The following is a 23714-nucleotide window of genomic DNA, read 5'->3' as shown; positions in this document are numbered from 1 at the left end:
TGGGGGACGTAAACGCATTTGGGGTTGATTAGGAGGACAATAAAATGTAGTGGAGTCGGGGATGGGGTTAAAAAAAAATTTGATGCGCCATGACTGTGCTGCTTTAAAGCTAGTGCAACTTTCGTGAACCAACTACAAGCCCATAGCAGCACGGAGTATGCAGACATGCAGAAAATCCATTGGCATTTACTGTCATTGTATCCAGGGAAGAGCCATCAAAGAGGAACTCTAATCTAGTTTTATATTGTCAGATTAATCCTCTAAACGTAGTTAATTCAACTTATCCAAATGCTTTCCTGGTAAGCAGATGACATTGTTTGTAATCTTTGCGTTTTATATAAAAGCATTTTAAGCTTAGTTATAGTTTATCCTTTGGAGATGTTAGCTGTAAGCAATAGTGATTCCTGATATTTTTGTAGGATGATTGTTTTTGCCTGTTATCGGTTTTAGACTGTTTCCTGCTGGTCTTCTCTTCCGTCTTGTTTCCTGACTATTCATTTGCTTATCAATTTTCTGACTTGTTTGGTAATTAAAGGGATAATATATGCATCCAAACTGCTTTAGTTTAATGAAGCAGTTTTTGTGTATAGATCATGCCTTGCATCTCACTGCTCTATTCTCTGCCATTTAGGAGTCGAATCACTTTTGTTTCTGTCCATGCAGTCCGAGCCACACCTCCTCTGGGTGTGTCTCAAACAGCCTGCATTAAATATTGGTTTCTTTATCATTTAAATATTAACTTACTTGACAAGTTTTTGTCTCCTGCGGGGTCTAGAGGGCTATTAACAGAGCAGGTGACAAGAAATTCTAAATTAAACAGAATGTGCAATGAAGGAGGTGTGACTAGGACTGTATAACTCTCAGCGTGTTTACATCTACTACTCTGTTAATTGAACTTTAATCACACACAAGGCTCCTGCTGCTCAATTTGCGTGGAAGCAAAGCATAACTTTTGCAGTTTGTATTTAATCTAAGACCTCATCAGATATCCAACTCTTTGCTGTGCTTTATGTCCTGCAAAAAAAAAAAAAAAAGTTTTAATTTCTATGAGTAAACCATGCAGTGGTGTACTCATTTTATTGTGGATATAATGATAGGCTGTCCAACTGAAAGTTCTCTGGAGCTATATGCCCTGTTAAAATTGTTGCCACTGAGTGGTGTGGAATTAATTGGGGCCTCTGCAGTCTCCTAAGTCTGGAGTGGGTAATTGACTTTATTCATAAAAAGTATTAATGAAGCTATCACAAGGTAATTGCCAGGTACAAACAGCTTAATTCTACTGAAAGCAATAAAAAAGTGATTAGCACAATGTGATACAGATTACTGCGTGACTTACACCAATCAATTCTTAATGGACAGTCCTGATTTAGGACACATGTCATGCAATGGTTGTCGGTAATTAATAAATCATGAAAAACCCCATTGTGCAGAACTGGCAGTCCAAAACACATGCAAACTTACTTATTTGCTATCTCCATAATCCATATCAACTTCTCAACTCAATTTATGTTTTACAAAAAACTTGGGAGAAATGTGCAATTTGCAATATGATGCATTTCATCCTCCGTAAAAATGACTTTAAATAATCCTTCTGAGACATACTAACTCACAGAAGAAACCGATGTTTAATATGGATAGTAACCGCGGCTCTGGAGATTCCACAATAAATAAACTAGACTTGTGTATGGTGAGAATTTTTGGTTCTTCTGAACAAAATTATTCGAATTAAAAATTTGGTTCTCTGAGGTTTGGCAACATAATGTCTTGGTTGCACCACAATTCGGTCAACAAAACAAAAATCACCTCATCTGGCACCTCCATGGCACGAGGCAGGGTTAATCATGTCATGGCTGGCCAGCGCTTGCTAGAAGTTTTATACCTTGCCAAGCTGGGAGTGGGAGCATTTCTGCTAAACTGTAACAAATGACTAGCGACAGCCCAGTTGCTAACGTACACCTCCCCATGCCCCTACCAAGAGGCATTGTGTGTGCTTTAATTAATAAACCTGGGGGTCCTAATGTTCCCCCAGCCCCCACCAATGGGCAGTGGGGGGGGGGGACTCTAAAATTGCTAACAGTATTGGACCTAGTGTCCTCACATCCCTCACCCAAGGGTGGTTGGTGAGGGCTCTAATATTGATAATGGGGGGCCGAACCCCTTTCCCCAGGCTTTTTGCGTGTCTATTCCTTCCCCCATCCCTTTTGAATGTCTTTTACTCATCCAGCACCATTGTTTGTTTCTTTACCCCAGCCCCTATATGTGTCTCTTTCTCCCTTCCTCAGACCCACTGTGTGCCTCCCCCAGTCCCTCTGTGTGTCTCTCTCCCCCAGCACCTTTGTGTCTCTTTCTCACCCAGTCCTTTGCTGTCTCTTTCTCACCTTCCTCAGCCCATCTGTGTGTGTCATTGTCCCCTTTCCAATCCATCTGTGTAACCTTTCCCAGCCCCTAGAGGGTTACTGTGTCCCCTTTCCCTCTTTGTTTGTCATTGTCCCTTTCCCCAGGCCCTTTGTATGTCTCTGTGTCCCTTTCCCCAGCTCCTTTGTGTGTGTCATTGTCCCCTTTCCTGGGCCCTTTTGTGTTTCTCTTTCTCTCTTTACCCATTTCCCCAATTGCGTGGCCATGCAGACCACGGTAGAGGATCTTCTGTATCCTCCTGGCCATGCTACATGTAGTGACTGGCAGGAGGGGGAGTGTTGTGCACTACCCTTCTGCTAGTCACCCAGGGCCCGGATATTGTGCCCTCCGTGGCGATGCACCCCAAGGTGACCACCTCTGCCACCCTATTGTTACACTGGCCCTGAGTCTAGTTTTATATGACCTTACTTACACAGACTGATTTCTAAACACATTTATTGTAGTTTAAAGACACATTACTTTGCAGTGAAGCTCTGCTATACACTCAGTCACTAACAATATGGAGCTCCTAGAAAAGAGGGACATTAGGATAGAAAAGAGGGACAGATATTTGTACCCACAATAGGTACTGCCCCTCCTAAATAGGAGGTATATTATATTGTTCAGTGTGCATGCTATTTCAGTGGGTCCCCAAGATTCCCCAAATGGTTGAATGGTACACCATATTATTTACAATAGCCCATAAAAAAATTGTCTGCTGCACCAGCACTGTCTACCACAGTGCAATAAAGTCATAATGCTGGTAAGAATCTGATATTGGTGTTCTGCAAAATTACATTTGCTATATTTAGTATTACAGCCCTAAAATGGTAATTACGCTAATTAAAACTGGGTAGGCTAATGTCATGCAATGAATGTTGGGTCCCTGACAATAAATGGACAACTGATCTGGCATGTCATTAATAGAGATGTCTATTTTTCTTCGAATGTCTCACTGTAAAATCGATCTACCGAGATATACAACTTGCAACGTACACTACTATGTATATTATTTTATCAACTAAAGCTGCATTGTATATACATCTCAATCATAAATATGTATATATGGGAAAAAATAAAAGAAAATTCATTCAATGCAGTCAACCCACACTCCCACCAGTCTTCCTGCACTAAATAATGAATGATCAGGTCTGCATTAATACTCAGAGGGGCGGGATTGCGCAGGCGCACTGCATGCTTGTTATAAACCCTGTAGGCGGCGGGGTCTGGTTAGCAGTGCTGATTAGTCAGAGTTCCAGCGCTCTGAGTGCGCCGACACTGCAGCTGCTTTCTCCGCCTCCTGCGTGTGAGTGGACCGGGATACATTGTAACCAGAGGTGAGTTCCAAACACTGAGCTTCCAGTCCGGGGCGTTCTATGGGCGGCCGGCAGATTCTACTGCCTGGTCCCACGTGGGGGTCTGTGCTCACTGGGTTCCGTTGTATCCCTTGCCGTGTGATCTACCTAGAGGACATATGGCAGTCTCTCTATAGGAGAACGTTGGGGGATGTGAAGCACGTGTGATGTGAGCCCCCACGTTTCATTGTGATAAGACGAATGCTGTAACATTCACCCCGAGAGTTTTCTTTAACTCCTCACCCCATCCAAGGTGTGTGTTTGTGTAACGGAGATAAGGCTCAGTATGTGGGTCGACTCTAGTCTAGATCATCGTAGCTGGGGATTGTCTTCCTATATAGTTGTAGTGGGCCATGCGCGTTACCCTTCTCTCTCCCACACCCTGTGTATTTTATTTAGTTTAAAGCATTCGTGTCTTGGTAGTCATGTATTGAATTGTAGGCTTCTGCTTTTCTTGTAATATTGCTTAGTTATCTGAATCCATATTGCTTAGTTATCTGGCTACATAATCGTGAGATCTTCGTGATGTATATTCTGTGTATGTGGTTAAATTTCCCATGGAGTACAGCAGCTGTCGCCAACCTGGTCACACGTGCCTACCACTCTTGCTCAATTGCTATAAACTGCCTGCATATGATTATTGGCTTTCTAATTCTCTCACCAGAATGTATGGAGGGGGGAGAGAGGTTATCAGAGGACTAATGGTGGACAGGGGCAGCGTAAATGTATTCTGATTATTTAAATGCACCTTTTTTATTTTTGGGAACTTGTAATATAGTGTGCATGCTAATCTAAATTTGTATTTTTTGACCATGAAGTTATATAAATTTTACTCTTGGAAGTGCATACAATTTAAAACATTCTTCAGTGTAATGTTAACTTTTTAACCAAATTATGCGCACAGCATTCTCCCGGTGACCCCATCTTCAAATCAAAATTAATTTAGAGGTGTGTGTGTGTTTTTTTTTTGGTTTTTTTTTTTCTTTTTTTTTTTTTTTTTATGTTTAATTGTAGTTGAGAAAAGTGTTAATGAACAAAGATTTTCGATTCTATTGCACTACTCTCCACACACCCATTACGAAGGGTTTCTGACTTCCCGCTAACTTTCAGTTGTTTTGTGTTCCACATAAGTTTATATCTACTTGATCATTGTTATATTGTAATGTTCTGAAGTGCAACAAGCAGACTGATCTTTTGTCTGATAATGTGAGGGTTAAAGTGGAAAGTTCTCACAACGGTGTGACAAGGCATTGCCAGTTCACACAATGTGTTAATTGCTGATGTTGCAGTATGCCCCCTATTCTCCTCTCAATTTGTCCAATGGTAAAGTGACCTTGAAATCTTAAGACCTGGCAGTTGAGAGGACCCATTCAAGGTGCCATCACCGAACTAATCCCCAAAACCACTAAAACGTACAACCATTACTTGTTTAAATTACTTAATGGTGTTCCACTTTATTGCTTAAAAGTAATTAACCATTGAAAATGTCACCAGAAAGCAATATTTAGCTCTTTCTATATAACGTGTGTCAAGACTTTGTATTTGGTACTCTGGGGATCAGAAAATGGCTAAGAATGTCCCTCTTTCCTTAGTTATATTTCCTATCGAAAACTTGAATGTGGCTGTGTAAGATTCTATATAATTATAATTTTGAGAAAAAGGTATGTAAAATCACCCCATAGCTCAGTTAGTTTTGTTTATTCTGCATTTGGTTTAACTGTTCCATAGAAGGTGTGTGCGTGCTGCTGCATCACTGGGTTATGGAAAAGCGTCTTGGTAACTTGGCAACAGGCCGTGTGTGCTACTAGAATTCTGCTAATACTGGGGACTGGCTGCAGTTGTTTAACTCTTAGCGGCCTCTAGTGTAGCCAACAGTGACTTTTTTTTTTTTTTTTTTTTTTAAATCTACTATCTTTTTGTTGTGCAATGAGTTTTATTTTTTTTTTGTTGCTGTTCTTTCCTGTGACCTGTGCTTAACCTCCTGTCCACTATTGGATATAAGTCCCATGCAAAACATTTAAAAATACAATTTGTTTAACTGAGAAGTGTGGCTTACTCTTACAATTTCCCTTTCAAGGCAAGAACTAAAAATGCATAAAAATGTTGACCTTGATGGACAGTCTTATTTCAACCTAAATTACTAAATATATGATTTTTTTATTTTTTTTTAAACCAATATGGGGCTCCAGTTACATCATATGGCCATATTGTGTTAAGCCTGTCACAGTGCCCCATCATGGGTGGCACTGCACACATTTTTATTAACATGCTAACTTGGTAGTTACAGCTTAAAGTGCTTCCAGAGACTCCTCAACTTAAGCAATCGGATATACAGAGTTCGAGAAATCGCAGTCTAGTCTGGGCATGAAGCTCTGTACATCCGAAAATAGTTCCACAGAATCACTTGGTATAGGCTGGTAGATTCAAATGTTGCTCCTAAACCACGCGGCAGCCAATCAACACTCAAAGAGGGGAGGAGTTCCAAGCTAATACCTTTAACTCATGGTGGCCTTTGAGGAGAGAGGGCGCAAACCAGTTTGAATGGTATCTTTCTCCTATTGGTTGGCGCAGGACTCTGCGACTGTGAAGCCGACTCATAGCTCCAATGTGTCTGCCCGGGCTTGCGTCTCTCTGGTGGATATCTCCACTTGGTAGTACCGGAGAGGGGCAGGAATTTTATTTCTTGTAGAGGCCTATGGGGCTGGGACAGTGAGTGAAACAGGGTTGGGGACAGTTTGAGACACCATGCTTGTCCCTACCTTGGGCCCAAATCCATGTCCCATTATCTATGTTTCTGGCCTGATTTTTAATTTTGTTCCCCCCTCTCACATGCATGTCTTAACTACAATACATTTTGGAAATCAATCTGTAAATATATCCTTGTTCTAGAATAAATTATGTTGTGCTATTGGTAAGCCACCAATTATTTGTAATAAGTCACACCCCTAAACTTGACGTGCCTCTCATTAAAATGTTGGAAGGCATGTCATTCCGATTGGTAGCTTCAGTAAGATGAAAAACCTTTGACAGTCATAGAGCCTGTGTCCCAACACAAATCTAAAGTTTCACTGATATGAGCACAACATTAAGGTACTTTTTAATATAAATGAAATAAACCAATGGAAGTGGTATTTGATTTAAGCTTTATGGTAATAGACATGTAGGTTACATGAATGTGTTAAATTGGTGTTCAACTTTTAAAAACTCCTCCGAAAGGCCATCCATGTTCGTTAGAAAAAAATGGCTTCCACTACAGATCAAAAGTAGTCTTACCATCGCAGTTGCTTCTAACATGTAAAGAGGAGCTGGGAACCAGATCAGTACTGGTCCCCAGAAACTCTGGAACAAATGCTTATTTAGACTTAATGGCCATCTACTGGGAGTACATATAAAATACATTACCAGAAAGGTATAATTTGATTTAATTTAAAGCCAGCTATAAAATATTTAGTTTGGATTGAGTAATCTCTTCTGTGTGGTCTTCAAAAAAGAACAAAACTCTACAAACCATATAAGCATGCATATTAATAAATAACGTTAAACTAATCAGTATTTGCTCAGAATTTACATAAAAATAAAACAATAGTTTTACATGTAAAATCATATGGCAAAACAGGGTTGTCTCTTCTCTAGAAAAGTGAGGTGTTCTTGCGGTCATCTGTTTGTGGACTGAGGTATAAATCAGAAAAAAAAATTTCAAGGCACTTCAACTTTTTATTTTTTTAAATTGGTGACTATAAAACTGCAGCACCATCCAGTATGACCAATTAGGATCTTGTCTGTAGATAGTTCAACAAATGACCTTTAGCAATTTAACTAGTCTGGCTGCATTAGTATCATAAGGAAACTCTTTCTAAAGGCTAGCGATAATTGAAAAAGATAGCAAATGATTCCCCAGCTCTTGGTCTAACAAGTGCTGTTAAGGAAACCTCATTTGGAAGGCCACTAAGCTTTGGTGATGCACCATAACGCTACTGTAAGTGAAGGTGAAAGCCTGCAGGCTCTCTGTAAAACACAAATGCTTGTATTATGCACTAAACCAGGCATTTTAAAGAATTGGAACTTTGAAATTGTAGACCAAAATTGCAGAGTTGGGAGAACGTTTATAGGCCTCTAGCTTACAGTTGAAGGGACACTACAGCTTATTGAATTTGTTCTGGTGAGTAGAATCATTACCTTCAGGCTTTTTGCTGTAAACACTATCTTTTCAGAGAAATTGCAGTGTTTACATTACAGCCTAGTGATAACTTCACTGGCCACTCCTTAGATGTCTATTAGAGATCCTTCCTGGGTCATGGCTGCCTAAATGCATCCAAACATTCAGTATCTCCTCCCTCTGCATGCAGACGCTGAACTTTCCTCAGATTCATCGCTTTAATTCATCTCTATGAAGAGATGCTGATTGGCTGGGGCTGTGTTTGAATTGTGCTGGCTCTGCCCCTGCCTCCTTGTCAATCTCAGCCTATCCTATGGGAAAGCATTGCGATTAAATCAGGCCACCACTTCTGATGTCAGAGGAAGTTCAGAGGCAGCAGCTTCAGACTTGAATAAAAGTAAGATTTTTTTTTTTTTACGATCTTTAGGTAGCCCAAGGGGGCTAGATCATGGTTTTTACACTATATGGTCAGGAACACATGTTTGTGTTCCTAACCCTATATGCTCCTTTAATTTGTCATTGATCCACAACTTGCTGTTCTGAGAAAAATCCCCCTTAGTGTTGCCATACTGTGTAAATTTGATGTGCAAGAAATGAAGGTATTACACAAACATTTCTTGAGTTGCTGCCCTAGAAATTGATCAGCCAATAAGATTTAGCAATGAAGCGCTCACTTTAGCTAGGTTTAGAGGCTTGTCATATGAATATCATCTTTTTTTCTTTTGTCAGAGTTGTCTAGCTGCTAGTGGAGACAAACACAAATGTGCAAAGGTATCTCTAAATCCTCTGTCCAGTGCATAGGCATGTCACATGGTAAAATCCATTACCCATTTTGCAGTGTGGGCATCCATGTGAGCCAGTCTACACTGACACCTCCTTTTGAATGAGGTTTTGTGTAGCAATATTTAAAGAAAACTAGTCCTAGTATACACTTATAGATGTGCTAGCTAGAGCACCAATAAAAGCTAATCTGCATAGGACTGGTAACACTTTGCTGAGACACTGCATAACTGGGTGGGAAAAGCACATTGAGTGAATATGCTAATAGCCAGTGACAGTGCCCCCACATGACATACACACTTTGGGATACAGATACCACTACAAGTGTGTGATGACGGGGGGGGGGGGGGGGGGCGGCATGATCTAATGCCACGAGCAACTGCAGGACTTCTTCTCACCTCCCTGTCATAAGGTCCACATGTGGGAACCGCCTTAGAGGGAGCAAGTGATGTAGTGCGGCTGGCAGCCTGAATCCTGCAGGTATTTGCTGACGTTCACAGGAGACTCCATCAAGCAGACTGAGGTGAATATGATGTAGCTGACAAGGGATGGTAACACTGTGTGTTGGTTGCAGGAGTCCTGATTCTGCTACTTGCCACACTCAGTCAGCTTCATGTTTTGTACCGTAAACTTCAGCCAGTCTTAATTCTGCTTTCTTGGGTTTATGTGTTAGTCAACCAGGCGGAGAAGCTGTACCCAGGGGCATAACTAGAAATAACAGGGTCCTGGGGCAAGAATCAAGTAAGGGGCTCTCGTAATGCTAATTTGTGAACTTACCTTGACATACTCACGAACTGTCATGCAGTAATTGACACTTTCAATTTCACACTCACACTTAGACCTACACATTGTCATTGGTCAACAGTTTAAAAAAAACTTTCACTGACCGACATTCTTACAAATGTAATCTTGTTCTAGCTTTTATGAGAGCTGTTGTTGGTCCCCTCACTTGTGTGGGACTGATTGAATCTCCTTCCTCACTGCAGAGCTGTTTAGTTATGTCAGGACTAAAATGACTTTACATGATGCCTCAAACACCTCAATGGGGTTCTAGAAGATGCTGAACGTCCTTGTGCAAAGCGTGACGTTGGTATTTTCACTCCGTTGAACTCCATGAAAATACAGTAAGTGCCTCAGGTGGCTGGTTTGGTTAGAGGCAATCTTACCACTCGTTTATTTAAAATTTTCATTTTTTTTTACATTACAATACTGAGGGCAGCTGGGACACGTAATCCCGGTGCCTTATGTGTCACTCTACCATACTTTAACTACAAGGTCTCTTCAATTATTGGTGTGTATATACTAAAGGTGACTGATCAAAATGGTGGTTTGCCACATTAAATGAAAACCCAGTGTCATTTCCACTACAGTTTTCTGTAGTGGGTATGGTGCCAGGATTGCCCTTGTTACGCTCCCCCTTCCACCCTAGTATAAGTAGTAAAATGTTTTTGTTTGTTTGACTTCTCATTTGCAGTCGTCAAGTGTGTTTAATCTTGCTGCAGTGTGATGCTAATATTTGCTATGGAAGACTTCACTGATGCGTTCTTGACCAAGGTTTCTTAAATCTTAAAAGAATCTTAGAAACGCAAACTCTGTTTTGTCAAACCACAATGACCAGTGCTAAACAAAATGCTACCTACAGCAATTACCAAAAGTCCACTTGGAAACTGAGATTGCTACATATTACATTATGTAGCAAAGGCAGGAGAATGACACAATTGGAACATATTCAGAACAAATCTGTATAAAACCAAAGAATAGCAGTATTTTGGAGCTCTTTAATGCACTCTGCCAAAATTAAGTGAGATTTGCATTCTGTGTCCTGTAGAATAAAGGTTAGTTTTTTTATGAAATACTTCAAATGGCCATGTGTTTACCGCACGTTATGTTTGTTGTTTGTCGCACCCCCCCTTTAAAAAAAACAAAAAAAAAAAACACCCACAACCCCCCCCCCCCCCCCCATGAATTCTGCCTCTCAGCAAGAAGGAAAAAATCCAGCTTTTCATTTTTTTTTTTAATGCTAGTAAAACAAAACCACCGCCCCTGCCCCAGTTACTTGACTATGGTGTTATTTGTTTTTCATTTCCCTCTTCTGGTATAGTGTGAATTATTGCCACTGTTTAATGCAGATTACAAGTGATTATACAGAAACATTACATTGGGACGTGTTGGTAGTTACCAGTATATTACAGCAGACAAATGGTGACGAAAGCTAAATGAGTCAGATTGGCATCACTAGGAAAGCGCTTTGCTGAGTTCATCTCTTCCTGACTGCATCATAAATATGCAAAAAGACACGAGTTCCTAAACTGAATGGGCGGGGGTTGCTCTTAGGCACGTCTGACACGTACTAATGTGGAACACACACCAGTGTCTAGTAACATCACAAATATTAGTTCTATGGCTAAACCCACAAAGCAAATTTCCAGTTCATTGAGAAATCTCAGGGGATAAATGCTGTTCTGGTTAACTCCTCACACACCCTCAATTCTATTTTTATACTGCCGGTGACCTGGTTATGGTCAATTTTCTGTTGTCTTCCTAAATTTTCAGTGATTGTGCTCCCTAAGTAATCTTTGTCTGACTCCAGCAGTGTGACTGAAGTGTGCTTTAATCTTTTCTATGGCATTTTTTTTTTCACTTACGTAATCTCTTTATGCCCCTGTTTCTCAATTGGTCTCCCCCTTGACACTTCCTTTTTATTTATATTTCCAGCTTTGTTTCCTTGTGCTGGATGATGTCTGCTGTTTGCTCTTCTGTAGGATTGTATTGAATTGGGAGTAAAATCTGATTAGCAGTTGAATCAGAACCTTCTTTTAAGCTTCATTCATGTCTTGTCAACTGGACTTCTATAAATAAGGAAGAGTAGTCCCTACTTTTCTTTGTGTTTTTTTTTTTTTTTTTTCAAACACTGGAATGGTTAGGAAAAAATAGGCACAACCACAGTGATCTATATAGAAACCAATAACGCCCTTGCCTTTCCCTCAAAGTTCTGGGTCCACTGATTATTTTTTTTTTTTTTTTTTTTTAAATCTGCCATACGATGAGTATTCTTTAGAAATAATTACTATAAAAGAGCACTATAGAACATCATAATGTTTTGGATACAAACCTGTATTCCAAATACTAATATTTAGATGAGCCCCCTTGTGAAACAAAGCAGATTTACTTTAAAAAAAATAAAAAAATTACTATTTATAAAGCGCCAACAGATTCCGCAGCGATGTACAATTAGTGGAGAAATATACACAGACAAATACAAGAGGTAGAGCGCCCTGCCCGTAAGCTGATATCTAGCCATTGGAGCTCTTTTATACAAAGTGCTTGGCTAGACGGCCTATGAGCTTACATTGCCATGTTGTCATCTATACAGTCGCCCTGACAGACCATTTTGATCATCTTTTCGAATCCAATGCTTTACTATTGGGAGACTAAAGTGCTTCTTGTGGACAAATGATGCATCTCATCATAGACCTACATTACTATGCAGAGACACTAAATGCTTTGGACAGGTGGACGTAACAGCAGAATTTACATTGCTGAGCCTGCAGGGACAAGCTATAGGCCACAGAACTACTACATTAAATGGTGCCTATATTTCTAGAAATAACCATTGTTATTTTAAGACTAGGTTTTCTTCTTTCCACCTCTTTGCATTTAAAAATGTGCTAAGGATGCACCGAAATTTCAGCTGAAAATGGGGTTCTTATTTCGGACGAAAATGGGTTAAATCTGCCAAAATTACACCTTCCCCTGCATGCAGTACCGCGATAGCACCCTTCCGCTATCTCTCTATCCTGTCCTCTCCTGATCTCTCTCTCCACCCATCTTGACCAGTGTCTCTGACTGCCTCTCTGCGATTTCCAACTGGATGGCTGCTTACTTCCTTAAAGCAACTTCTGGTCTTTCCTTCCTTAAGTGTTGCTACTGTCTCTGTCCAATTCAACTGTGCTACAATCACCTCTACCTTGCAGGCTCACTGCCTGGGTGTTTTCGACTACAACCTCCTTCACCCCTCATGTCCAATCGCCAAATCCTGTTGCTTCCATCTCAAAAACATGGCGTGCATCCGCCCCTATTTAACCACTGATGTGGCTAAGTTGGTGTTCCATGCTGTTGTTCTCTCTCGCCTTGACTACTGTAATAACCTTCTCAGTGGTCTTACGTGTTCCCAGATTGCAATAATAAATGCGGCGGCAAGGCTCATTTTCCTGTCCACTCACGCCTCCCCGCTCTCAGTCCTTGCATTGACTTCCATTTAGATATAGGGCTCAATTTAAAATTCTGGTGCTTGCTTACAAGTCCCTACATAGTGCTGCTCCTACCTGTCCTGCTTAATAGACAAGTATGTCCCTTCGAGGCCACTATGCTCTGCCAAAGTCCTCTGTCTGCACTCCCACATCTAATGCTCACCTCCAAGATTTCTCTAGGGCTGCACCTCTTCTGTGGAACTCCCTTTCCATCTCTGTAAGACTTTCACCCAGTCTCCACTCTTTAAAAAAAAAAAACATTGAAAACTCACTTCTTCATGAAAGCAGATCAATTAAACGGTTAGCAGGGTTTTTATCCCCCCATGACTCCTGTCCTGCAACTGTCAAAAATTACCTACTAAGCAATCAGTGAATACTTTTCCAACAACCTACTTCGTACCCCTACTTTTACACTTTGTGTCACTATACCCCACTCCCTCTAGAATGTAAGCTCATTGAGCAGGGCCCTCCACCTCTGTTCCTGTATGTACAGTTGTCTGGTTACAGTTGCATGTCTGTTAGTCCACCCATTGTATGGCGCTATATTAAAAAAATAATGTATAAACACTGTTAATATGAATATTATAATACCCACCTCACTGGGTGTTTTAGCCTTTTATCCACTCACTCTCCTTTCTCCAGTGTCCTCAGTGAAGCCACTTCGGGTTTGTCTCTGGAGCACAATGCCTGCACTCACTGCAGATGTGGACTCCTTCACTATTACAGAACACTGATGTCACCGGAAGTGGGTGTTAGAGTGGCCATTTTGGATGAGGGTAGGAATAATGTTAAACTCTACAGATGGCAGAGTGTGAGATCTGTTTGGCAGTGTTGGTTAAAGAAAGCTGCAGTGTCAATGCTTTGTAACACCTGGACTGAGTGAGTGAGACTGGAAAGGGTCATTACAGACAGACTGTATATTCTACACCCACATATCTATTATAAACTGACTGCAATACACAGAATTTTCTTTATTTTAAATCAGTTCAATCTGATTCTGTTGCATAGAACTTAATGAAGAATGTATATTGATATTAAACTAACCAACAATATATTCTTTAGTCCTTTATAACACACATATATATATATATATATATATATATATATATATATATATTTTTTTTTTTTGTCCAATTTTGGTGTTCCTTTCAATAAGTGTGGTTATTTTATTTGCTTGTAGTCTTTCATATTAGATTCATTAAGTCTAATAATACAATTTAGTTTTCAGTCATTTTCATCCAAGGGTATCCTGAATTTTCATTTCGGTGCATCCCTAAAATGTGTGTATCCTTGCTTCGTTTCCTGTGCCAGGACTTCTGCAGCAGCCTGCTCTGCCTTCAGATGACCGCACGCCTGTTGATATACATCTTTGCAATCTCCTCAAATCCATTGCTTCTCATACATGCACAGCCAAATGCTGCATGCCTTCAATCAAATACTGCTGTGAGGAGCATTTAAGTACCTCTATTACTGTGTGGAAGAGGAAGTGTGTTTAGTGGCAATGCTTTACATGTTCCTGACCCTATAGTGTTCCTTTTAGCCTGCAATATAAAGACGCAATCTAGCCCCCCTCCTTTATCACAAAATATAGTAAAATCTTGCCTTTATTCCAGTCGGCTGCCTCCTTGGCTGACTTTATCAGAAGGTGATTTGTGGTTATCAAATGCCTTCCTGTAGGAAAGCATAGGATTGGCTGAGACTGTTAAGCAGGCAGATCCAGCACAATCCGAAGAAAGAAGAAAAAAAAAAAAGCTTTTGAAAAGACTAACTCGAAAAGCCTGAAAGGAATGATTCTGCTCACCAGAACAAATACCATAAGCTGTAGTTCTGGTGACAAGTTTCCCTCTTATTAGCAGGCATTTCATAGGATCTGACTAACTTGCTGTTAATGTCTAAATGCTCTTTCCATACAGTAAGAATTGTGCTCACCCACTACTCTTACTCAATATTCCATCGGGCACTAAAATGTTTTGTCACAACAGACCTGCAGTGTCTTTGAGAGAGGTGTGTTTTTTTTGTTTTTTTTTTATAGGGCTTCGAGTTCTGCCTTAGGTAAGCATATTGCATTGGGACATTTGTCTAGCAGACAAGGTTATAGCTGTTCTGGCTCTGCCATAAGCTGCCACTGCCACTTAAAACAATCTATTGCACTAGAAAGCACTGACAATTCTAGTGCCTTGTCAAAATGAGCAGAGCAAGGGCATGACCCAATCTAATATTTCCAATGAGTCTTGAATACCACTGAGATAAATGCTGTCTCATTTAAAGCACATGACTTTGTAATGTGATCCATGGGAGGACTAGTTAACACACTATTTTGTCTTGCCTTTCCCGTGTTGAAATCAACCTTGAATTTGAACTTCAAAGTACAATGTCCTTTCTCAAAATAATTCTCCATTGGAAATGTAAACTTTTTTTTTATTGCATCTAAAGTTTTTCAGTTTAAATGGCTTATTGAACCTGCTGCAATTTAGATTCCTCAAAAACTTTACAGCAAATAAACTTGGTGTTCCAATAGAACGATCTTATTGCTGTATAAAATGAGAAAATAGGGGGTGAGCCATAACTAGATGGGATGGTGTTGAATTGGAGTGGTTGTAATGTTAAAAGGGGCAAATATTGTGAGTTGTATAAAGGCCGCCTCTTGGCCAAGCCTTAAATAGTTAATTGATTATAAGCTCTAATTTTTTTTTTTTTACTATTTATTTTGATTAGCTAATTTCTGTTGCTTAATGTTCTAGTATCACATGTATTATCAAATCTCATCCTAATAAACCAAAACCATAAATCTTAAAATGCAGTTATATATTTATTTAATTTTTTATTTTTTTTTTCCTCAGGATTTTGAAGAAAAGGCTTCAACTCTCAAAAATGGCACCAGCAGTTGGAGGCCCAGTGGGTTACACCCCACCTGAAGGGGGCTGGGGCTGGGCAGTTGTTGTAGGAGCATTTGTATCCATTGGCTTTTCTTATGCTTTCCCAAAATCCATTACTGTATTCTTCAAAGAGATTGAAGTTATCTTTGGAGCCACAAGTAGCGAAGTGTCATGGATCTCCTCAATCATGCTGGCCGTGATGTATGCTGGAGGTAAGGCCTACTGTCAATCACAGGTGCACACTCACACTGCACCTCTTACAAAACCATAATTTTGCAGTTGAAGCAGATGCATATCCATATGGGTGTACTTGTGTACAAATGACTTGCTACTGGCAATATAGACCTTTAACCCCTTAAGGACCAAACTTCTGGAATAAAAGGGATTCATGACATGTCACACATGTCATGTGTCCTTAAGGGGTTAAAGGACCACTATAGGCACCCAGACCACTTCAGCTTAATGCAGAGGCCTGGGTGCCTGGTCCAGCTAGGGTTAACCCTTTTTTTTATCTAAACATAGCAGTTTCATAGAAACTATGTTTATAAATGGGTTAATCCAGCCTCTAGTGGCTGTCTCATTGACAGCCGCTAGAGAGCTTGCGTGCTTCTCACTGTGAAAATCAGTGAGAAGACGCCAGCGTCCATAGGAAAGCATTGTAAATGCTCTTGCCGCACATTCAGCCGAAGAGGAGAGCTCCCCACCCGGCGCTGGAGAAAGATGTAACTTTAACCACTTCCTCTCCACCCAGCCTGGTGGGAGGGGGTCCCTGAGGGTGGGGGCACCCTCAGGGCACTATATGTCCTTTAAATCCACTGTCCCAAATATGGTGCTGGCATTAAAGGCGGGGAAAGCTAAATACTAGCCAAGTAAAATACATGTTTAATGGTGGTTGATGCAGTGACTACTGTAAAATTAAAGGTGTAGCAGGCATGAGCTAGAAGAGTTCTTATGACTGACTCAAAATAGTAGATAGGCAGTTTATTTTTCTTTCATTTAAAGTGAACCTGTCATTACAGAAGTTTGTAGTTTGAGAAGAATCTGACTTCACTCATGCATGTGTTTCTTTCCTTAATATTAAAATCTTATTTCCTTTACCCCTGTTCCTTCTGAGATTACATGGTTTTTCACGTAAGACACACATTTTCCTGCATGCCTCTGTTTGGGAATCCAGACTTGCTTCTCAACATGTTAGAAATCCCCAACACTTTGACAGATTGGGAACAGATACATTTTATTGACATACCATAAAGCCAACAGATTTCCCACTTAACAATGAAATCTAAAGTGTGCTCTTATTGACTTCTGCTTACACCTTCATTGAGGATCCAAGCAAGGAATTACCTTGACAAAAATCACTGTCTACTATAAAGCAATTAGCTTTATATTAAGAAATGTAGTGGTTCTGGTGACTATAATATTTCTCTGCATTTTTATATGTAAAACACTGCCTTTTCGCAGAAAGGGCAGGGTTTATAAACTCATTTTTATGGGATACTTGTCACCCATAAAGCACTTCATCAGAAACCTTGTAATGGTGCCAGATTAAAGCTGAGTTGGACATCCAAAGCTATATGTATGCTTGCGGTTTTATTTTCAGTTTGTAACTCTATCGGAGTACCAGATACAAGATCATTGCATTAAGAAAAGCATGCATACAGATAATTTATCATGACAAGCTGTGTGAATGTTTTGGACCAAAAGCAGAGCTTTACATACACTCGATTTAGCCAGACAACTCCGGTCATATGGAAAATTATTGGTTTAAAATAAACTTCAAACTCCAATTTATCTGTCTGACCTGAGTTGCCTCAGATTAAACTGTGCTGGTTTAGCTGAGCACGTCAGACTGTTGCTTTCCAGCTGGGCAGAACTTCAACAAATAAAAGCATTATGTTCTCCCTGAGTGCTAATTAGATGAACTGGTGGTCATTGATTACAATTAAAAATAAATCAGCAGGTACTCTCTAAAACAGTTTTTTAAAAATCAATGTTTCTTGTAGAACAAAGCAATTGGTGTAAATTGTACACTCAATTTGTATTTGAAACATGTGACATGTACAATATAGATTTCATAAAGTGCGGACAAATAATGGGCACACTTGCTATTTTTGACAAGTGGGTTGTGACTTTTTTTTTTTTTTTTTTTTGCTCATCTCTCCTCACTGGTGTTAAAAGGGCATAATCTTTCATTCACTCATGTATGCCAGGCTGAATGGCTTCCAGTTGCAAGGTGATTTACAAAAGAAAGCAGGTTTAGTGCTAATCAGGCAGGGCAGCAAACCAAAAAAGGATCCCTCCAACCCCTTTTTTTTTTTTTTCTTCAGAATCAACAGAAATAAACGAAGCGGTTGCGCTACAAGAATACAATAAAATACTGTAGTCCGTAATCAAATGAAATGGTCCAGAATAAAAAGGAATACACTTTATTTTTTTTATAAATGCTCTATGTTCTTGGGTAGATTATTTTACTGGGAAGTAGGTTCCGTGGTAAGATCTGTATAGATATGTAAAACAGAAAAGGAAATCCAATAGTGCAATAAATCGATATACGCATGGTGTATATAATAAAACAGCGGTATCTTACATTTAATGGAGCTCTGGCCAGCTCCAGTTGTAGTAGCGTACAGTGGTATAACCTTCACTTGCCAGATATATTGATTGTCTGAAGGAGAGGTCCATTTGTTGAACCCAAAATGACGCAATAAAGAGCACCATTATCTGCCTTTTTATATTCAACAGAGCTATATTATCTGCATTTTACATTGTAATTTTGGGTTCAGCTAAACTACCTCTCCTTCGGACACTTATCCACATCCCTGAAGTGGGATTATACCACTGTATGCTACTACAACTGGAGCTGGTCATAGCTCCATTAAATGTAAGATACCACAGTTTTATTATATACACCATGCTTGTATTGATTTATTGGATTATCACTTTAAAAAAAAAAATTTTTTGCACATCTAGGAGGATTTTACCAAGGAAATTTCTTTCCGGTAGAATCTACAATCTACCCAAGAACTTACATTGCATTTACAGGGGCATTCCTTTTCATGCTGGACTATTTCATTAGATTAATGGCTGTATTTTATTGTATTCTTGCGGTGCAACCTGGCACTTGGCTAGCAAGGGCTTTAAAAAAAAAGGTATTTTACCTCCATGTGCCCCCACCTGCCATGTGGTATTGTGGGTATGTCTGCTAAATGTCTAAACATAGTGACTGGGCCCAAGTACCCACCAGGTGGTGGCTAAATAAAATAACACAGGAGGGTCTAATGTCCACTCCTTGCTCCTGACCATGGGTTACTTGGTGTATAGCCCTCACCACTATCCTATTTATAAAAAGGTTGGACATTCCTCTTTGGTCTGGTAGAGGTTCTGGCATTCTGACTCAAGCAAATTGGCCTGAGCTAATGGGTGACTGAGGGAAGGAGATGATTCAGTTTAATTTTTCTATCTAAAGTTAGCGTTGGTTATGCTGTATTAGTTAACTGCTGTGTACAAATGCTTCATGGGGTTGGTCATTTTTGGGTTACACAGTAACTTTATGTAATGCACACTATATCCATTGACCTGTAACTAACCCACAACACAACTTCTCATTACTTTTATTGTTTTCCAGAGCATAGTAATGGTCTTTGTAATAAGTGATTGTGACCCTAAAGTCTAACATTAACTTGACAGCCAAGCAAATATTGCAAGGGTTATAGTATGGAGCACTTAATAGCGGGTATTAGAATTTTATGGTAATCTGTATTTGGGTTTATCTAAATCACTTAACAGTGTATACTGTAAAATGTGACTTATACACTTGTTCTTGCCAATTTTGTAGCAAACCTATATTTAGATTGTCGGGAGGAAATAAAATCTGATCCCTTGACCCCCGGGAGAACATCGTTCGTTTCAATCAATATTTCAGGGCACTGGTGTGACGTCACAATGTTCTGCTGCATTTTTATTCCTATGTAGCTAAGGATTTGGACTGACCTGTATGAGCAGAGATTTTTTTTTTTTTTTTTCATATTTCTATTGCAGACAAATGTATCCAAAATATAATTTGAGGTTGGGTAATTGACATGATTGAGGCGGTAGTGAAACTGGAAGCAATTCGTTATTTTGTAAGGGAAAATGTGAAAGTACAACTCAACATTAATACTCCTGTTCTGTCAATAGAACACATGCTTTATGCTTTCTTTCTACTTCCTGTGACAAGCTTATACCACTGATTGGTGCGGAGAGCATATCTAAATTGGCTGTTTTGTTTATGATGGCTAATTGTTTCTAGTGGGTTGTGGTGGATTTTTTTTTTTTATTATATATTTTTATTTAAAATGATTGCTCATTAATGAAGCATATCCATTCTCCTAGGTCCAATAAGCAGTGTCTTGGTAAACCGGTATGGAAGTCGTCCTATTATGATAGGTGGTGGCTGTTTAGCTGGAACTGGATTAATTGCAGCCTCATTCTGCAATACTGTGACAGAGCTATACTTCTGCATTGGTGTTATTGGAGGTAATATTTTAAATGAATATTGAACTCTTTAAAATGGTCATATAAAACCAAAAAGTATGAACATGCTTGAATAATTAGTTGAAGAATTTACTAAACTTTAATGCTGAGACTAAAGTGTTTAGTGTAATGTTATATTAATATACACTTAAAACCTCTACAATATGTAAAATCCTGCTCTGAATCTCGAAAAACTGGTCCTTAAGCTTCCGTTCCTGCTTTTTATGCACCCCAGAGTACCCTCTTCTGCAGGGTATGACATTAGGTCGTGTCTTCAAAATAGATTTGTGCTGACAGCAATACAACAAAAGAGGCTGGGCCAGCATCCATTTTACCTTGTGTGTGTATACACTTGTCCATGTAATTTAATGGATTCTAAACTGACATGTTCATCTTCACGGTTTGTGAGCCGTCTTAATAGCAGAACTGGATTTAAAACTTTAAAACCCCAATATTCTGAGCACTGTAATTTAACCTAAATCTCTTTTCTAAAAAAAATTAGATTAAAATATCCTAATTTTAAAAATGTAAATGTTCACTTTGTGATATAGAATATTCTATAACTTTTTTTTTTTTTTCTCCATTTATATTTTAACAGGCTTTGGTCTTGCTTTCAACTTAAATCCAGCCTTAACCATGATTGGAAAATATTTCTTTAAAAAGAGGCCTATTGCAAACGGATTGGCTATGGCAGGAAGCCCTGTATTTTTGTCCACTTTGGCTCCATTGAATCAGTACTTCTACAGCATATTTGGCTGGAGAGGGAGCTTCTTGATACTTGGTGGCCTTCTGCTGAACTGTTGTGTTGCTGGCTCCTTGATGCGCCCTATTGGTCCAAAACCAGACTCGAACAAGAAAGTAACTAAAGAGGTACTGGAAGAAGCTGGAAAATGTACCTCAAAAGAAGATGGGGATGCAAACAAAGATCTTATTGATGGCAAGGCAAAAACAAAGCCAACATTTTTCCAGACAATCAACAAATTTTTAGATTTTTCACTCTTCACGCATAGAGGCTTCTTGATCTACTTATCTGGACACATGATAATGTTCTTTGGACTTTTTGCTCCTTTAGTTTTTCTCAGCAACTATGCAAAGAGCAAAGGAATTTCAAATGAGTCGGCTGCATTCTTGCTATCTATACTTGCGTTTGTTGACATGGTTGCAAGACCATCTATGGGTCTTGTAGCAAACACAAAATTGGTCAGGCCGAAGATTCAGTATTTTTTTGCTGTAGCAGTGTGTATCAATGGAGTGTGCCATCTGTGTGCTCCACTGAACACTTCTTATGTTGGCTTTTCAATCTATGCTGGTTTCTTTGGCTTTGCATTTGGTTGGCTAAGCTCAGTGCTCTTTGAAACCTTGATGGACTTGGTCGGTGCACAGAGGTTCTCCAGTGCTGTTGGATTGGTGACCATTGTGGAATGCTGTCCTGTTCTTCTTGGACCACCTCTTTTAGGTAAAACAGACCCTTTCTTCTCCAAGCTATTGCTTTCTTTATAGAATTACTCCCAGTCTAATATTTATTGTGTAAAAACGAGCAAGGTTTTAAACTGCAGTAATTCTAGATGTTTCTATCCACGTCACATGTGTAAAGTGGCATACTTCTTTCTCAATGACCTTATTTAAATGAATTTTAAGGCTACACTATGCTAGTTAATGTCTGAACCTTGTCAATATTTTGTAGATTACACCTGTCTTGAAATATAACAAATCAATGTTGACACTGATCATAGTGAGTCCCCAATATGAGTAAATATTCAAAGATCTTCTGATTTAACGAAAACCTGAGTTGCAGTCTTAAAGCTAATCTTTCTTTCTTTCTGCACTTTGTAGGTAAATTAAATGACATACATGGAGACTACAAGTACACCTATCAAGCTTGTGGAGTTATACTGATTGTGGCCTCAGTCTACCTCATCATTGGAATGACCATCCACTACAGGCTATTGGCACGCGAGAAGAAGGCAGAGAAGAAAAGCCAAGAAGTAAATGCTGCTGGGCCTGAGCAGAAAGCAAATAATGAACTTTCTGTCCTTCCACAGAATTCTGATGTCGTGAAAGAAGATGAAAGTAATATTTGAGACTGTTTTGATGTATTTTTATTTTTTTAAACTAGAACTCTGACTACATTCAACAGATGATGCTTATGTCACACATTAGTCCCTTGAAAGGGTGTAATTTTATTTTTAACTCCTGAATTATTTTAAATAGTTAAAAGATTTCATCAGATGCTAAATGTTGCAGATATTACTTTTTAATTTTTTTTTTGTTAGGAATTTTAATATGTGCCTTACACATGCTGCCTAGGTAGAATTTTTTTTATTTTTTTGTGACTTTTGCTTTAAACCCTGCCTAAAAAAAGTTCATAATGGCCTTTGCTACCCTTTGGAACTGTTATGAAAGGAATAAGCAAGCAAAATATTAACCAGACAAATTGGGTTGTCTTCCAAAACTTCTAACGGATGAGCATCCGCTGCTGTTACAGAACATTGTACCAGGAATAATGTGCTCCATTCCCTGCAGTAGTCAATGCTCTGGTCTTGGGTCTGCATGGGTGGGGTAGATTCTAGAATGTCAAATGATTCTCAAGGCAAATGCTTTCTGTAGTATCAATGCGGTATGTGAGGTAATTTTAATGTGAAGATGTGGTTTGCAAATGTGAACTTCTAAGATTCACTCTTCCTGCTAGATTTGCTTGGAAAGCTTTAGTTTTCTAGTGATGCAAACTTTATTTTTTATTTGGTTTGTTTTATTTTTTTTTTTTTTATTCACTGAGATTTAGTAATTTTAAATGTCCCAATTTTTTTGCTGGTCAATTCAGACTGAAAGCTACTTTGTATGTGCAATATGGTATGTGAGGCTAGTATTTTATTAATGTTGAAATCTACATTTTTTTATAAAAAAAAGTGTGTAAATATTTTTTTCCAACTTCAAAATAGGTTTGATGCTGTGCAGTGTATCATTTCAAACTCCTAGATGTTGCACTGAACAAAATTCTAGGTCTTTGGTTTATTGAGCTAATAAGAGTGAAACTGGATTGTAGCAAATTAAGTTTAAAATAGAAATGTTTGTGGTGGTAACTAAGGTTTGCCTTGCTAATGTTGTAGATACATGAACAAAATGACTTCTAAAGCATCAGTAGTATAGATTCAGTAAAAGTTTTAAGAAAAATAAATGACACTGATTGGAAGCTTGGCTCCCCTTTTGGATACTTAGAGGAAATGTAATAAACAAATGTCGAAATCCCTTTTACCCGTGACCAATACTGTACACTTTGACAACTGAGAACTGACAATTCAAACACATTTAGTTTGTAAATTGTAATGTGGTCAAGTGTTTGATGAAAAACAACTAAGACAAAATCCATCAGATGTGTGACCTGTATATAAGA

At 39.1% G+C, this 23714-nt stretch overlaps 1 protein-coding gene across 1 annotated transcript; it reads left to right on the top strand.

The window, feature by feature from the left end:
- The first annotated feature begins 3617 nt into the window (after nt 1–3617).
- Nucleotides 3618–23039, top strand: SLC16A1 (solute carrier family 16 member 1). The gene is made up of 5 exons (XM_063444328.1): nt 3618–3731; nt 15776–16023; nt 20183–20326; nt 20922–21779; nt 22157–23039. Exons 2-5 carry the CDS (start codon nt 15807–15809, stop codon nt 22402–22404), a joined length of 1467 nt encoding a protein of 488 aa, XP_063300398.1. The 5' UTR covers nt 3618–3731; nt 15776–15806; the 3' UTR covers nt 22405–23039.
- Nucleotides 23040–23714: the final 675 nt, after the last annotated feature.

Source organism: Pelobates fuscus, chromosome 1 (assembly GCF_036172605.1).
Source record: "Pelobates fuscus isolate aPelFus1 chromosome 1, aPelFus1.pri, whole genome shotgun sequence".
Lineage (NCBI taxonomy): Eukaryota > Metazoa > Chordata > Amphibia > Anura > Pelobatidae > Pelobates > Pelobates fuscus.
The sequence above is the reverse complement of the archived record's forward strand: the minus strand, read 5'-3'. Positions and strand labels throughout refer to the sequence as shown.